Genomic DNA, 18,761 nt, shown 5'->3' with positions numbered 1-18,761 from the left:
GTGTCTTGCACTCTCATGGACATTGTTCCATCGCTTCATAATTTGCACAGCTGTTCAGCTGATTCTGGCCTGACGCTCCTTGCATCAATGCGAGACGAGAGTTTGACGGTCAAAACATGGAGAGAAAGACACAGGAGCTCACTGGAGCAGTGCCTCCGGAGCGACATTCATGGAGCTCCGCACTAAATGGATTGTGGACGCACTGTGAAGTGCAGGAGACGCACAGTCTTGATTCCCTGATGTTTGCACGTTTTAATACCCCTAAACCTTGAGTGAATCCGCCCCTAAATGTTGTTGGTTTTTTTAAATCTATTTGACATTTTTTTGGGATTGATTTGACATTCGCACGGTGAAATATCGGCAAATAGATTTTTTTTATACCGTTAAACATTAATAAAGTTTACTCTGTGATGATTGTCTTGTCTCCAAATTATTCCTAGTTACTCATTTTTTCACGATGTTCTACCAGGAAACAGGAGATGAAGGAAGTTATCTTATTTTGAAAGGCCAGAAGCAGAAGTTGGTGTGTTGCATTTGCAATAAAGAAAGTTAAGCAGTGTTTTTATGTCGATGAAGCATGTTTCTCTGTCTTTATTTTATCTCTTTATTACACTGGAAGTAGCAGCATTGTTTGTGTCCTTTTTTGTAAAAAAAAACAAATAAAAACGGGAAATCTATTTGATTTGTACATTTTTAAATACTTCATTCAGCAGCATGTGTGTTTGTCTCATTGTACAGGTGAACATCTGAGGGTTTGTCCTCAGGGTCCCACCTGCTGTACCAGCGCTGTGGAGGACAACCTGACTGGGATCAGCTCCAGAGAGACCGAGGGTCTGATCAGAGAAGCTGGAAGATCTCTACAGGCCGTCTTCAACGCTCTACACAGGAGTTTTGACAGTAAGAACCATGTGTGTGTGTGTGTGTACATGCTTTGTACGTGTAGAGTGACATTCATGCGTTGTTCTACCAGCTCTCGCTGTGTGTTCTTTGTTTGCTCCAGCACAATCATTAGGAAGGTTGAGCGTGTACATAAATCTGTGTGTGTGTGTGTGTGTGTGTGTGTGTGTGTGCGCGCTGTTGTGTGTGTGTGTGCAAACGCGTGCACATGTGTGTTTGTATGCTGCATGTAAAAAGGACCCCTCACTTGGTGCTATAATGAGAACAGTCAACCAGACACAATGAAACGCGATAAGCCGATCCCCTCATTTCAGATGACACACACACACACACACACACACACACACGCACACACTGAGGTGTCCCCTGGGGCAGTGCCTGGTTCAGCTAATGAGCAGTTGACCCACTGAGAAGCCAAATCCTCAGATCACTGCACATCAGAAAGAAAGCGAGGAATACATAGAAGAACAAGACAACACCCACTGGCACCGAGTGGAAAAAAAAGTGTGTGATTGTGAGAAACCTAATAAATATGTATTAAAGTGAGTGAAGAATGAGCGAGGACGGGGCCATTAGGAGAAGACAGTGGCCACCTCCTCCTCGGTGTAGCAGTAATGTGGTGCTGATCCATCTGCTAGTGTTTAAAGCAGGTCTGGCACTGGTCCACGACTAGAGCTTTGAAGCACAAAGGAAAAACCCACTCACTGACTCCTTCACTCTTCCTGTCTGACCTTCATCTCCTTTTCTACCCGTCTGGCTGCAGAGACTCTTACAATTGGTTTCCAGTTTAGATCAACATTATAATACAATCATCTCATAGATGATTATTGCTACATTCCACAATCCTAGGCAGACATGAAAGCTCATGTTTAAAAGGAGGCAGTCAGGTTACACAGTGCTGCTACCAGGTATAGGGTCAACTACAGTTAATTATCTATATTCAATTACAACTATTATCGACATTTTTTCCAATTTTAATTAAAATTATTATTATTATTATTATTTCTCTTAAAAGTCAATTACAATTAATATAGTTCATTTATAATGAATCACAATTACTTCAGCCTTTAATAAATAACCTCATAAAACGTAACCTTCCTCTTGTGTTAGCTTTCTGTTATGATAACAGGACCCATATCTTAAATCAGCTGTAAAATACCCTAAAACATATTATCTATCATCCAGTTTGTTTTTCATCCCTTGGTTACCTTGTTAGGCTTCCTAATCAATGAAAAATATTGGTATTAATGTTTTTGGTGTCGGCGTCTGAGCCTTTTTTCTGTCAATATAACGTTGATTTCAGTCTTTTTTTTTACATATTAAAATGATTCAGGCAGGTAGTGGAAAAAATAAATACTAAACATATTTTAAGAATTGTTAACTAGATATACTGTATGTAAGCCATAGAACTATGACATTGTTCCCCAAGTTTGCATTTCAATAAATTGTAATTGACAGTTTTTATAGAATTTTCATGCCAATTACAATTACAACAGCAACATAGTTTTTCAATTACAATTATAATTCTGTTGTAATTGTAATTATTTATCAATTACGAGATTACAATTATAATTGACCCTACCCTGGCGGCTACTATACGGTACTTGATGCATATTTAACAATTCTCAAATTAAAATAATAGACATGAATGTGTTTATACACTATACTATATATATACAGTGATGAGCGCACAATATTGATGTAATTGCACTTTGCGAGTTTGACACCCATGGTGTAGGGACTCATGGAAGCAGGTTTGTGATGCCTCACTTTAACCTGGACTCTGGAAGAAAAGATCAGTTCATTGTAACTATTAAGTGAGACAGATATTTTCTATTTTGTGTTTGCCTTTGTGTACATTTTTTTTTTTGTTTAACTGTTTTCTTTCTCCATCAGCCTATTTCACCGAGCTGCACAGTGGATCGGAACGCGCCCTGCAGGATGCCCTGTCCCCCCTAGGGTCCCTGTACTCCCAGAACACTCGCCTCTTCGCAGACCTCTACACCGACCTGCGCCAGTATTACCGAGGCTCCGCCCTCAACCTGGATGAGAACCTGTCCGAGTTCTGGTCACGGCTTTTGGAGCGAGCGTTCAAGGCTTCTTCCCCTGCAGACGTGAGTGCACACCACAGCCACACATTAGTATTCCTCTGGGGTCAATTTGACCCCAAGCACTTTTAGCTGTGTAAAATGTGTGTAACCTTACATTCCCACACCAGCAGATGCAGAGTTTATACTTGACGTGGTGGGTGGGGGAGAGACATTATCCTCATTTTGGAACAGCTCTTTCACAGTGAAAGTGACTTAGAGGAGGATGTGTCGGAGACAGAGGACTTTATAGTGAATAACCCCAAATATATTACAAAAACAGAGATACAAATAAGTAAATAAATATGGTTATGAGAGGAAAGGAGGGAATTACCAACATAAGTCAATATGGTTCATTGTGTGAGAGTCATGAATGTGCATCCCAAATTAGAAAATATTTGATGAAGATTTTCAAGATACATTAACTCTAAAACTGAAAACTGAAAACACAATATTGTGGTCATTAATTAAAAGATTTGGGTGAAAACTATTCAATATAAATTAAATATTATTTAAAAGTTTGTCCTGATGGTGGCGCTAGAGAACAGGTCAAGGTTTCATTATCATGGAGTTATTTTTGTATTCAACAAATAAACAAAGTGCCTGACACAAAAACTTGGTCAATGATTTTCTGAAAATCATTTTCTGCAGACAAATATCCCAGAGGTCAGATGGACCTCAAGGGTAAAATGTGTTTGTAATATTTGTGGATAATATGAGGATTAAATAAACATCTGAGCTGCTTATAGTTCTCTCTCTGTATTTCCATTCTTCTGATGAAAAGACTTTGCGTACAGTTTCTAAATGTTTTCTCAGCCCCGCCTCTTTCTTTCTTTCTTTCAACGTGTCATCTCTGTCTGACAGGTCACCTTATCAGAGGATTACCTTGAATGTGTCGCCAAGCAACAGGAGACACTGCGGCCATTTGGAGACGTCCCTCGGGACATGAAGGCAAAGGTGATCCGGGCTTTTGTCACGGCCAGATCGTTTGTCCAGGGACTGTTAGTCAGTTCGGAGGTGGTCAGGAAGGTCTCACAGGTGAGTCCTTCTACTCACATTAACACATATGGCAACCCGCTATGGCTATGGCTGTAACTTATCACCATCGCTGAGATGCGTAGAGCTGACATGACCAACTTTTATCACAAACTGGAGCCACAAAAATGTGATTGGGCCATGTTATCAACATTCATGTCAGCATTTAGAATAATGATCAATCTGAGCACACATAACAACAAAGATTTTTGTGTGTTTTAAGTAATTTTATGAATTTTTTTGTTGTCCTTTTGTGTCTTTTTTTGAGTCATTTTGTGTCTTTTTGGAGTAATTTTGTGTATTTGTGTTGTCCTTTTATGTATTTTTATTCTCTTTGGAGACATTTTGGAAATTTTATTTTGCATTTATATGTCATTTTGGAGTTTGTGTATTTTTGTTGTCTTTTTTATATCTTTCTAGAGTTATTTTGTATTTTTGTTGTGTATTTTTGAGTTATTTTGTATTTATGTTGTGTATTTTTGAGTTATTTTGTATTTATGTTGTGTATTTTTGAGTTATTTTGTATTTTTGTTGTGTATTTTTGAGTTTTTTAGTGTGTTTTTGTTTTCATTTTGTGCCTTTTTACAGTCATTTTGTGCGTTTGCTTTTTGGACCGCTAAAAATTAAGTGGGCCGTCCCCTTAACAGTTGAGATTGTTTGAAGAGTTTTCTTAAAGCTTGCGTGAGATTGAATTATTTGAACTTAGAAAATCATACTCTGGAAAACTTTCAGCTTTTTTCCCCCAAGCTTTCCTACTAAAATGAAGGCTTAGAATTGTAAAAGAACAATAGAGAGAGGAGAGCGACACAAAGGACAAACTGTATTTAAAACTTGACAATAGTTTCCTCTGATGGCTTTAGTTAAATCCCTTGACAATCAATAGAGAAAGTCACCAAGACATATGTGGAGTATGGGAGTAAAAGTTGAAATAAGAAAGCTAAACTTTTGTGGCTGCAGCCTGAGACTGACAGTGCTGTCCATGTCCATCAGGTTCCTCTCAGCCCTGAGTGTGTGAAGGCCCTGCTGAGGCTGGTGTACTGCCCTCACTGTCGGGGCCTGCCGTCCGTCAAACCCTGCACCGGGTACTGCTCCAACGTCATGAAGGGCTGTCTGGCCAACCAGGCCGATCTCGACCCAGAGTGGCAGAACCTTATAGGTGAGAGATTACGCCCTGCATCTGGTCACGTGACCACTTATCAGTCTCGTTTTTCTGTTCAAGTAACTTCTAATGGGAAAGATAACCCTGGGTTTGAAATGGCACACTATACACGACACACTCAATGAGTATATACTGTCTACTATATACTATACGTATGGTCAGGATGATGACCGTGCCCACTGAAGTATACTTCCAAGTATCCCATGATGCATTTCAAACCTATAACGACAAAAATCTGAATCACACTGAGGCTAAATATCTCTGTTGATTCTCCACCTTTCAAAGTTCTGAAAACATTTTAAGTGAGAAAGTGACCAAGTAGAATATCAACATGTGGTCATTTGATCCATAAAACTCATGGAAACACATTCATGCCGACAATTCGGAAATTTTCAGAGACCCTCCATTGTGCTACTGACCAAAATTTGGTTAAATTCAAAACAAGAGCCATATTTACAAAAGGGTTAAAAAACGAATGAAAGAGATGCTTTTGTTATGAACAGGCGATGTTTGGTTTTTAGCTTGAAGCTGGTCCCAGGACGATTTTATATTCTGCCCCCAATGCATCATGGGGCTTTTGAGTATTGTAGTGTGCCCACCGTGCATACTCCAAAAATGTCCCGATATAGTATACATCTGGGTATTTCTCATGCACTCAATCTTTTCATATTATCTAACATGAATGCACTACATACTCATTTTAACCTCACACTCAGTATGAGTAGTACATTAGTATAACATTTCGAACACAGCCAAAGTATGTACAACAACAAACAAATAACACTGTCCTTTTCTGCTCCATACTGCCACCTATTGACATGGCGGGTCATGAATTACTGCAACAACAAAGGCATTTAGGCTTGTCTCTAACAAAATATGCACCGTTTACTGTTAATTAACTTGTGTTAGAGCACAGTGGTTGGAAGCCATACAGAAAGTTAAGCCACAAAGGAAAAATTGTTTTTCAACCTCGGTCAAATATCTGAAGAATTCCCAATAAAGTGAAATGGGAGTGTCTGGAAGCATTAGTGAGAATGACTGATCTCCACTTGAACTCTGAGGCTTCTTCAGGATGTTTAGAAGTGGAAGCTGAGGCTCAAACCTTTGGGGCGTGGCTGGTTTATCCGTGTGCGTCGTTGGCATTGACTTGATTCGGCTTGTTTGAAACCATTCGCCTGCCTTGGAAACTCACATAGGGCTGAGTTTGCAGGTGTTTGTCGGATTGTGTACAGTTTTTTTTTTTTGTTGTTGCTTTCGCGCTTCCGTCTTCTCTCGGCGAGATCTGAACATCATTAAATCAAAGTCTGGTTTCGAATCTAAAAACTCGCTCACTGTGTCATCGCCGACGTATTTTTGACATGAAGCTCACTTTCCTCACATTTAGCTAATTTTTCTGTCATTTCAGACAAATTCACTTAAAACGGCATGTTCTATATCATTGGTAAAAATATGTGAACATGCAAAATGAATCTAAATGTAAATATTAAATCTAAATGTTAAATCTAAATGTTAAAACGGTTGCCAACTGCCCACTTTGCATAATTTTTAAACATTGAGCTTCACACTTGACGACTGATTTAACATTTAGATTTAAACATTTAGATTTAGACTCAATATTTCGATTTAGATTCAACATTTTGATTTACATTTAACATTTAGATTTACATTCACATTTAACATTTAGATTTACATTTAACATTTAGATTTACATTTAACATTTAGATTTACATTAAACATTTAGATTTACATTTAACATTTAGATGTACATTTAACATTTAGATGTATTTTTCTTGCATACACATTTTTAGCAATGACAGAGAACATGCTGTTTAATGGGAATTTCTGTCACAAATGAAAGAAAAATGAATAAATGTGAGGAAAGTGAGCTAAACGTTCAAAAATATGTCAGCTATGAAAAGTGACGGTGTGTTAAAACCTCTCCGTAGACACAATGATCCAGGTGGCATCAAGTTTCCGAGCGGAGCCGAGCCTGGACGTGGTGCTGTCCTCCATCCCTGCTCGGATCCTGGAGGCTGTGCGTTACCTGCAGGAGAACATGGAGGCCTTCACAGCCAAGGTAACACATCTGATCGTCTTCTCTGATTACATCCCAACATCAGATCTTTTTCTCTTTGCTGTTTCGCTTTTCATTCCCATGGGAAAGATTAACGCCAAACACAAAGTCATGGACACAATGAGAGGTTGCCTTCAGGGCCAGAGTCTCAGGGTGAGACATTTATGAACACATTCCCTCTCATTCAGCGCACACATACACATTTACTCCCTGAGGTCATCCACTCCTAATTTTTGCACTTTGGAAAGAAACTGGAGAAAAATCCAAGCAGATAAATGTGACATCATGTAAACTGAGAGAGTGTGGAGGCTGTGTTTGTCTGTGGGGACATCTAGTGGTGTTTTTTAGACTCACAAACTGGAACCAGCCCGCACTTCCTCTCACAGATCTTCGTTTATTTGAAGTCCAGAAAATTGAACTAAAAATTAGCAGTTGAGACACATCTTGGAACAAATATGTGATGAAACTACATCTGCTATTTCATATTTACCTTTGATGATCCCCTTAACAGCCATTCAATGTCACAAATAATGGTCTACGCACTTCGGTCTCCAAAAATTAGGAATTTTTTACCAATTGTTAGACAATTATTCAATAGGCACACTATACATTTTTTGTTTGATCGGTTGAATACTTTTCGAGATATGGCCAATTTAGGTGAGTATATGTTGATTTTAATGCGTCCTTATTTTTTTCCTTTTTCATCTTCCAATATCTCAAAAATATTATGTATGTTTGTGATAACTTTGTGTGTTCTTGTCATTCTTTTGGACTAATTTTCTATATTTCAGTTTTTGGAGCGTTTTTCCTCCTTCAGGGTAATTTGTTAGCATATTGTCTGTTTTTGGAATAATTTTGTACATGTTTTTTTTGTGTCTTTGATATCATTTTGCGTATTTTTCAAGTGGTTTTGTCTATTTTGCAATCTTTTGTGTGTTTTTGTTGTTGTTTTGCTTACTTTTGGTGAGGTTTTGTGCATTTTGCTTTGTTTTGTGTTTTTTTGGAGTTATTTTGTCTATATATTGGGCTTCATATTCTTCCAAAATCTTTAATTACGTTTTTTTTTTGTGGGGGGGGGTTGTTTCTTTATTTTTGTTTTATCAGTTTATAGGGCCGTATGTGGTCCCTTAATCTTTTTGTGGTTCAAACAGATGTTACAGATGTAGCAGCGAGTCTATGCCGTAGAATATCCTGTAGCACAGATGTTCTTTATCATGCTGTTGTAGCCAACTTTAATAAAACAAACCAACATTAGAGAGATCAGTTAAGTTTCAGTGTGTTTGTGTGTAGGTGTATCAGACGTGTGGAAGTCCAGGTGAACCAGGAACTGGTATTCCGTCCACACATGAGTCAAAGAGAAAGAGCGGCTCTCTGAGCGTCTCAGACTATAAACTGTCTCAGAGCGCTGGACTACGCCTGGAGATGCAGGTTTGTACAAACTTTGCTTCAGTTGTTTTTAGGTCACGTTTATATTCACTAAAAGTTATTGGTAATTACTTTTCACAGTAGCCACAGGTGTGACGTATTCAGTGAGTGTAGATAATACGTTTTTCAAAGTAACACCCCCTTCCTGGGACACTGGTGTGAAATTGCATACTAACGTACTACACACTACACCCTCAATGAACATTTATTATCTTGTATTTACTATTAGTGATTAGGTGGATTAGGAGGGTGACCGTTCCCACTGAAGTATGCTTCCAAGTTTACCCAAGATGCATTTCAAACCTACAACGACAAAAACCTGAATCACACTGAGGCTAAATATCTCCATTAATTCTCCACCTTTGAAAGTTCTGAAAACATTTTAAGTGAGAAAGTAACTAAGTAGAATATCAACATGTGCTCATTTAATCCATAAAACTCGCAGAAAACACATTGCATGCCGACATTTTGTAGATTTTCGGAGACCCTACATTGTGCTACTGACTAAACCAGGGGTTCTCAACTGGTCTCACCCTGGGACCCACATTTTTAGAATTCTACCAACCAAATTTAGTTTATCAATTATAGCAGTTGAAAACACACACATAGTCTATAATCTTTTTAAAAACATAAGTCCATATATTTTCCTGTGCAAGATGCATTTCACAGCATGCCTGTCAAAATAAAAAAACAAGTCCAACACGAGAGATATCAAGTTTTTTTTTTTTTGACCAGCTGTCCGCGACCGACATAGCACAGGTCCGCGACCCACATTTGGGTCCCGACCCATCAGTTGAGAATCGCTGGACAAAACTACCGTTTAACTTCAAAACAAGAGCCCTATTTACAAAAGTGTTAAAAAAGAATGGAAGACAAGAAGAGATGCTTTTATTTTGAAAAGGGGATGTTTGATTTTTAACTTGAAGCTGGTCTCAGGATGATTATACATTCCGCTCGCAATGCATCATGGGGCAGTTGAGTATGACTAGTGTGGCCACCGTACATACTTAAAAAATATCCTGATATAGTATACATTCGTGTATTTCTCGCATACTCAATCTTTTCGTACTATCTAATTGAATTTCATTTCAATTCAATTAAACTTTATTTATATAGCGCAAACTACAACAAAGTCATCTCAAGGCGCTTAACAAAACATAGGGTCCATAGTAAGAAAGAAAGAATCCAACAAGATCCACATGAACAAGCATTTAGCGACAGTGAGAAGAAAAAACTCAGCGGTGGATGCACTACATACTAATTTTGGCGTCAGACTGAGTATGAGTAGCACATTAGTATACAATTTCGAACACAGCCACAGAGTGACGGGTAATGCAAAGAAGAACAAAGAAGGCGGGGCCTATTTACTGACGAAGTGAAATAAATACAAAGGAGAAAGAGAGAGAGAGAGAGAGAGAGTATTAAACTGACTAAAGTAAACACAACTGGAACACTGACTCACAGCAAAAAATAAGCTTTAATTGGATTAAATCTCCCCATGTATGAATAAATCGTATTCATGGCCAGAAATATAAAAGGAATAAAGACTACAAATAAGTGTACAGACCCCTTAATGGCCCACGTCACGAGTGACATGGCTGGAGGCAAAAACAAGAAACGCCACTGGCTAAAGACTGTGAAGGCTAGTAATGTTCCAGCTTTGTGGTGTGTTTGGGTTCCAGAATAGGAGGAATAACTAACATTAGTGGACGTAAATGAAAGTTTTATAGGATTCCAGCGGACACTCGTGCTCAGAAAAAACAAAGACAATGGTGGTTTTTTGCCTCCAGGCTAAGCCCCGCCCAACAAATTACTGTACGTCACAATGTTTACAAACAATCAAAGGGTCTATACTCCTCTTTTTTTTCCTTTTGCAGCATATGTATTATACGTTGATATTTGTTTTGAATTTTTATTGAATTTATTTATCAAATCAAGTTTGCTTTACAACAACCAAAGTGGACCAAAGCGCTTTACATAATAAAAAATACAATTTAAAAACAGCATAATGTACTATATAATTAACAACAGACCATGATCTCATTTAAAAGTGCCACAGAACTATGCATCAAACACCTTTCTAAACAGGTGAGGTTTTAGCTTTGCTTTGAAAAGGGGCGGGTCTTTGATGGTACGTAACTCAAGCAAAAAATAAAGTTCATTTATTCATTCAATAGTTAAGAAGGAGTTGGGCTTGGATTTGATCTGATGGCATTTTGATAAATGTCCAGAATAACTCACTGATGATGATGATGATCTTGGTTCCTCAGGTCTCTGATCTTTCCAGTAAGCTGAGGGAGATGCGTCAGTACTGGGTTCAGCTCCCAGTGGCTCTTTGCAACAAACTGTCTGCAGACAGCACGTCTCAGGATAAATGCTGGAATGGAATCTCCAAAGCCAGGTAAGAGAGACAACGAGGATTCAGCATAGAAATAATTACTTGTTGGGAAAACTTTGTAATGGGTTTGAACACAAATGGTAAAAAACAGATTTGATACAGAAATGAATCAAAGAATAACGGTCGATATTTCATCCACTAGAAATGTCCTCAGTCATTTATCTTATTATAAATCTAGACTGTGACCTTTACAAACCCAACTTAGAAGTTTGTGGTTTGCGTGTTAGGAATAAAATGTAGTTTTTTATGTTGCATTTACTGTAAATGCAAAAGGGAAACTTGTAATTAAATCCAAACAAATACAAAGGCTGACAACATGACAAATAGTGCAATTATAAAGAGAATTATACACTTTGAGCTACAAATCAAAATCCGTGCCCAGGATTATGCTGGGCACGGAAAACATTCTCTGCACTTTTTACCTCATTTGGGAAACAATAAGAATGTGTTTAACTGATCTAATGTCAACATTCATGTCAGCGTTTAGAATAATGACCAATCTGAGCATTAATACAAGAAATAGCAAAGGGTTTTGTTTTTTTCTGTTGTCTTTATGTGTGATTGTTTTTAGTGTTTTTGAGCCATTTTCTGTAATTGTGTTGACGAGTTGTGTGTTTTTGTTGTTATTCTGTGTCACTTTCTGTAATTTTGTTTATTTGTTGACATGTCATTTTGTATGTGTTGATTTATGAAAAATTTTGTATGTCTTTTAAATATTTTTGTGGGCTTTTGTTGTTATTTTTTTTGTACCATTATTGACATTTTGTCCATTTTTCTGTTGTTTTCTGTGTTCTCTGTTATGTTGGCTTTTATATTCATTTCAACAATTTTGGGGGATTTGTTTTGGAGTCTGCACCAAATTAGATGAGATGCTTTAGTGCAGTCATTGGCAACTGGCGGCCTGGGGGCCACATGCGGCCCTCCGTCTAATTTTATGCGGCCCCCAAAGTAAACGTACAAAATGACAGAAAAATGTGCAAAACAAAAGCAAGAACACATTAAAAAATACTAAGAATTACAGTTTTGCAGGAAAATACAGTAAAAGACAAGAAAAAACACAAAAAATGCTCCAAAATCACACAAAAATACTACAAAAATGAACAAAACAATGACAGTAATACACAAAATGACTCCAAACAACACGAAACGACAACAAAAATACACAAAATGACTCAAAAAAGTATACAAAATTACAAAAAAATGACAAAAGCACAAAAAAGACAAGAAAAACACAGTAAATGACTCTGCAAACTTACAGTACCAACAAACAAGCAAAACAGAAATACACAAAAGTTAACTCCAAAGTAAAACGCAACATGACAACACAAATCTACAATATGACTCCAAAAAACATATTTTACAGGAAAAAATACACAAAAGAGCAATAGGAATGCACAAAGTGCCTCATTATGAGCAAGACAACAACAATACACAGAACAACAGAAAAACACACCAAATTACTATAAAATGTTTTGTTGTTTCCTGTGTTCTGCTCTGATTGGTCTTTATTCTAAATACTTGTGAATGTTGATAATGTGGCCCTTTAATCAAACACACATTTCTGTGGCTCCTCTGTGATAAAAGTTGCCCGTCCCTGCTTTGGTGTCTCACAAGTGACGGACCCTTTGTAGCTCTTTGGCGACATCTAGAGGACTTTTTTTAGATGACTGATGAATTAAAAAAGAATCTAGTCATAAGCTGTAAATTGATGAAGTTCCTGTTCCATCAGATACCTCCCAGAGGTGATGGGTGACGGTTTGGCCAATCAGATCAACAACCCAGAAGTGGAGCTGGACATCACTAAACCAGATATGACTATTCGACAGCAGATCATGCAGCTGAAAATCATGAGCAACAGGTTGAAAAATGCCCTGGACGGCAACGACGTGGATTTCCAAGATACAAGTGAGTCTTTTATTGTATTTGTCTGTAAATCATCAACAACTATTGATAATTTTACTCCCATTAGAGTAAAACATAGAAAGGATTTAGGTGGGTTTGTCAAATTTATGACAAATCCTACTAAGAGGAAACCTTTTTTTATTTTAAAAAAGGTATTAAAAAAAGTAAGTTAATAAGCCTATAGAAATCAGAAAATAAAATGAACTAGAATATTTGTATTTCCTGAAGAAAAAACGCAAGTGAGGATGCAGATGTTGCCCCGCGTCACAAAATGCTGCATGAGGGAATTCAGAAGATCCATCCATCTATTCCACTCCCACAAAAATGGGATCGGCGCTGAAAAGTCACTTTAGGAGAAGATAGATAAATGTTAAAGATAACAGTTGAAAGACAAGAGATAGCTGAATATTTTAAAAGTTGAATGGTTGAAATCGGTTGAAGAATGACCGAACAGCTGCAGTTCAAATTTGAGGGGAAAGAAGTTGAAAAGGGGGGTTTATTATGGGGGATTATTATGATGGAATATTTTTTTAACAAAAAAAATCGATTAAAAAAAGAATATAGATATTTTTTTGACAAAAGTTACAAATCACAAAAGTACAAGCACCCCTGTGCCTCCACGTATTGCCACAAGTTACACATTGGCCTCTGTAAGTCTGTCCTCTAGTGGTGACAGAAAAACAATCTCATAAAAAAAAAAAAACACACAAATATGGCGAGAGCTACTATGTTGTTTGTGCTAGCCAAATGTGCTTGATCCCCTTTGCCACCACATACTTGTGTGAAAGTGGATTTTCAGCTTTGACAAACGTGAAAACAAAATGCAGACCAAGCCTTTGCGTGGAGAAGGATTTAAGACTCAGACTCTCTTAAATTCAGACAAACATTGAGTTCTGTTCATCCTCTCAACCTCACCCTTCTCATTAAAGTTTTAGTGAGTTGTAATTCACAGTTTCTGGGTGATATATGTTCAATCAACAAATATTTGGTAGATTTCTTTTGCCCCAAAAAAAAAAAAAAAAAATAGATTGTTTCTCACTGAAAGTGCCAGTAGGCTAATTATTTAAATAAATGTAATCTTTCTGAATAATATATTTTACTGTGTGCTTACAAATTATTATTCTTTTCCTGAACAGGATTGGTGAAATTGAGAGACAAATTTACCTGTAGGGCTACAATGTTTATGAAATTACAGTATTATGTCTTTTAAGTGTGCAGGAGTAGAGCGTGCATGGCTCCAGGCGGTATAACCAAAAATGTATATCACGGTATTTTTCCAAATTCTAACGATTTCACAGTATATGACTTTTTTTTTTTTTTTTTTTCATGCAAAATCAGGTGTTCACAGCATTTTCTACTGGTTGCGAGAGGAATTACTGCAGTAGATTGACTTAAGATGCACTATTTTATTTTCTTGATGAGTGAATATTGTAGAATAATCCCACACTAGTAGTAATACAAGTTTGATGCTTGTTTACAAACAAGCGTCACGTACGATTCTAATGAAGTGAGGAATCAGAATTCAAAGACAATTGCTGTCAAAACAGAACTTTTACTGTGCAAATTTCACAAACATCTTACATAAAACCAATACAAAAAGTAGTGCAATTTGCAATAATTATACTTTTGCTTCAAGTTCAAGCCCACAAACATTACACAGTATTCAAATAAATCTAAAATTTGCATTAATACGGGCTTTGAGGTATATTCACATTCAAATAAATAGTGACACAAAGTGAACTGAACAGCACGCAAAGGCAACTTACATAATACATACAAAAAGGTGTGGAACTTGCATTAGTTCAAGCCCAGGTACATTACACATGTATTCAAGTAAATCTGAAAAGAAAACTTGCATTGCTTTGAGGTCTTAGTATATACACATCCAAACAAATAAAATAGTGAAACAAAATTATGCAACTTGCATTAGTTATTACTTCCTTCATAAGTATTGCTTCGAAACCAGTATTGAACATACAGTATAAAAGAAATATAAAGTGCACCTGGGCTCACAAGATTATCCTGTATAATAGAAACAATATTCACACGTTTCAACATTTACAAATTTTGACCCAGGAAAACCAGACGGTCCACAGCATCTGGTTTGAGTGTCAGGTGACTATGTTACCACCAGTGTTGAACGCTCTCTCAGATGGAGCACTGGTGTTAGGGATGCACAAATACTGCTGAGCTTCTACTAGTTCTGTAGCTTCAGAGCTTTCAACGTCTTTCTTATCCATTTACATCGTAACTAATGCAGGGCGCTACTGTTTACCTTCCCCCCGCCTCGCTGTCGCACCATTCCTATTTGGAAGTGCAACTTTGAAACGGGTCCCGTCTGAACGCGACGCAGCGTTGCGTTTCGAACGTTGCGTAATCAAATACACGTCACTGGTACGGCGGTATATTAAAAATTCACATCATAACAAAAATATACACCAGTATTCGGTATTAACCAGTATACCGCCCAGCACTACTTCAGGTTCAATGTTTGAAGGGGTACGGGACTTTGAAAAGTTTAGGAACCACGGTCCTAAAGGAAGCATACAGAGGCCAAACAGAAGTGGTCCAAGAACAGAGCCCTGAGGAACCCCACATGACATTAATCGTTCATCTGTCAGATCCAAAGTTTCCAATGCTTACAAAATAACTTTGCTCCTCCAATTAGGACTCAAACAATTGCAGTTTGTTTCCATTTACTCCATCCCACCATGTTGTGGTCGACAGTGTCAAATGCAGCACTTAGATCCAATAGAATGAGAACAGGCACTCTAACCAACTTGAAGAAGAGAAATACATCTTTTCATAACTGACTCACGTAGTCCTTGTTTTCTGATTACATTAGCAAATGTCTTGTTATTTGAATAACTATATTTGTGATGTGCTTTAGAGGGACTAAGATATTTTCTCTCTCTCTCTCCGAGGTGATGACATCAGCGGCTCAGGCAGCGGTATGTGCCTAGGTGGTCAGTGTGTGCGGGGCAGACCAGGATTATACGCCTACCCTCCAGACAACCACAGAGTCCAGGGATCAGCAGCAGCAGGAGCGGGGCCTCCCGGCAGCCTCTGGGCTCTCCTGCTCCCATTGGCCATCGCCCTGCTACTTCAGCGATGATGCTCCGCCCCCAATCAGACGCTGAGAAACCGAGTAAGGGCGGGGCCATAAGAGGGAGAGACAAAGGGTTCTGTGAACATTGGAGAATGAACGTTTGCCAAAATAAAATGTAAAAAAAAGACCTTTGGAGTAACAGATGGACAACAAGTGACTACATGCTGTGATCTGCTCAGTTGTACTAAATTTAAGTTTGAGTGTGATTTGGTTTATTGAGTTGGTTTTCACTGGATTATCGAGTTGATGATGATGATGAAGACGAAAAAGTCTCTCATGAAGAAGAACCAGCATGTGGCCACTAAACGGAGTACCAGGTCTGATTCGTGGCACATTCCAAGAAGGCTTTTTTTTTTTTTTTAATTTGAGTCAAAGTTTGTGTACTTGAACAAACATTGTGAACGCTGTAAATGTTTGTGTACATTAACGTAAGGACTGGCCCCATAATGAGCCGTGAATGTACAGTGGTGGTAATGGTTATAATCTATTGGCAATGAAGTCCCACATAATCTGTGATGTAGGGACGCGCAGTGAGGTAAGGCCGTATTTTCACAATCTCATTTACAAACATAGGAACCACAATCATTTACAGTCATGGACGAAAAGTATTGGCATCCCTGGATTGTTCCAGAAATTACAGCATTTCTCCCAGAAATAGTTGCAATTACAAATGTTTTTGGTATGCTCGTGTTTATTTCCTTTATGTGCATTGAAAAATACACATAAAAGCAGAAGAAAAAGGCAAAATATACATAGTTTTACAGAAAATAAAAAAAATCGACAGGTCAAAATTGTTGGTGCCCTTTTAAAACAGGTGTGATTTCTGTACTTGCCACAGTTACACACTCGTTCCCAAACTTTGGCACAGTTTTGTCAAAGTGGGATTCCCCATATTTTTTTTTTGTTTTTTATACAAAAACATATATCTTTGGCCTATTGTCCATACAATTATTTCTGCCTTTGTAGCCTTCGCTATTGAGAATTGGCTTTATATTTTATTTAAATCTCTGGGGGATTTTTTTTTAGGAGGACTCCAGATTTCTATATTTAAAAACATGATTTATTGTCTTATTGTCTTATTTTCCAAAATTTCACATCACCTGTAATCACTAGGGTCCTACTTCAACCGGAAAAACTATTTGCCATATTATAATGTAGGTCATGTAGAATCTTTGAAAAATGTGAGAAAAGAGGATGGTGGTTTACGGGTTAAATGAGCATCACCATAATGAAATGTAATGATTTATCCACAGTTTTTAAAGAATGCCAACAATTTTGTGAGGTCCATTATTTTAATTGTGTGTAAAATTATGTCAATGTTGGCTTTTTTGTTCTGCTTTTTTGTGTTTTTGAAGGAAATAAACATGTGTATACAAAAAACAACTATTTCTGGATAAAATGCTGTAATTTCTTGAAAAATCTCTTGGGGAACCAATACTTTCCTCTATGACTATAAATAAGTAATGCAAAAAAATCCAGGAATGTTTGCTTGAATTGTTGAAATATGTTAAATAGATCATTGTACTAATGTCCGCCTCCTCCTCCTGCGACTGCTCGTCCCTTCTCTGATGTTTCGTCCAGATGTTTTGGTGTGTGTTTACAAACTCTCAGTAGGATCTTGGCATTTAATTCCTACGTGTTTGTGATGATGTGCTAGCTGCAGGTTGTTTGCCTTACCTCAATGCTAACTTTAAAAACAAATGGTATGCTTCTCTGATTTTTTTCAATAATAATTTGACCCAACATTAAAGTGTTGCACATCTCATATCAAGGAATGAAACACTGGATGAACCTCTCTGATACATCTATTCTCTACAGATTAATGATCATAACACAGAGAACTGCAGAAAGTTTGAGTTTAAATCTATTTATTTGGAGGGACAGCTATATTTTACAGGATGTTGTGCTTGTGAGTAAAAGTAATGACAAACAAGCCAATTGGCAAAGGTGTAAAGGGTACTGATATATCCTACTCAAGTTAAAGTACTATTACTTGATTGAAATTGTATGTTTATTTTTGGTAATAAATGTTGCCATGGTTCCCTTGCATACAGTAAACACCTCATGTATAAACTAGAAAGGGAAGAGAGAAAATCTTGCACAATTGGATCTTAATTTATTTTCCACAAAGGCTTTATTTATATGGCGCCAATTACAAGTAATCTCAAAGCGCTTTCAAACAATAAAATTCATAATAAAAACAACAAATCTGTATAAAATAAAAGGTTTGTCAAAATGTACAATTCGTTTTTAAATAAAACAACACCAATTAATTTAATTCAAAATAAAATAAAAATTATCAGGCTCCAAGTATAGCTACATTTATGTACTATTTTTTGTAATTTCACAATGTTTGTTGGTCATTTTAAAACAAAAAAAAAATAATAATGTACTCATTAATGGATGGGTGTAGAAATGTAACAAATTACTTCCATTAAAATGTAGGGAACCCTCCTACACATTTTACCCTTGTGTTCAATCTGACCCCAGGGATATTTTCCTCCAGAGAAATATTTTATAATTGTTGACCATGTTTTTTGTTTATTTGTTGAATACATAAATAACCCCTAAATAATAAAATCGTCACACATACAAAAGTTTTACACAGCTAAAACGGCCTGGGGTCGAATTGACCCCAGAGGAACACCAATGCGTGCAATATGTGTTCAGCACGT

General features: G+C 37.2%; 1 protein-coding gene across 2 annotated transcripts in view; it reads left to right on the top strand.

Annotated features, from left to right (window-relative positions):
* The window catches only part of LOC114462450 (glypican-1-like), a 54,064-nt gene extending 36,592 nt beyond the window's left edge, over positions 1–17,472 (top strand). Inside the window, exons 2-10 of one of the 2 annotated variants that reach the window (XM_028445293.1) lie at positions 739–897; positions 2,794–3,011; positions 3,849–4,022; positions 5,010–5,175; positions 7,125–7,255; positions 8,543–8,680; positions 10,948–11,078; positions 12,805–12,980; positions 15,902–17,472. In XM_028445293.1, coding sequence (XP_028301094.1) covers positions 739–897; positions 2,794–3,011; positions 3,849–4,022; positions 5,010–5,175; positions 7,125–7,255; positions 8,543–8,680; positions 10,948–11,078; positions 12,805–12,980; positions 15,902–16,092 — 1,484 coding nt within the window. In that variant the 3' untranslated portion in view covers positions 16,093–17,472. The remainder of the gene's footprint in view (positions 1–738; positions 898–2,793; positions 3,012–3,848; positions 4,023–5,009; positions 5,176–7,124; positions 7,256–8,542; positions 8,681–10,947; positions 11,079–12,804; positions 12,981–15,901) is intronic. The other variant, XM_028445294.1, reaches the window with a different exon arrangement.
* Positions 17,473–18,761: the final 1,289 nt, after the last annotated feature.

This window comes from Gouania willdenowi, chromosome 4 (genome assembly GCF_900634775.1).
Source record: "Gouania willdenowi chromosome 4, fGouWil2.1, whole genome shotgun sequence".
NCBI classification, from domain to species: domain Eukaryota; kingdom Metazoa; phylum Chordata; class Actinopteri; order Blenniiformes; family Gobiesocidae; genus Gouania; species Gouania willdenowi.
Note: the sequence above shows the minus strand (reverse complement) of the source record. Positions and strands in the feature narration are given on the sequence as shown.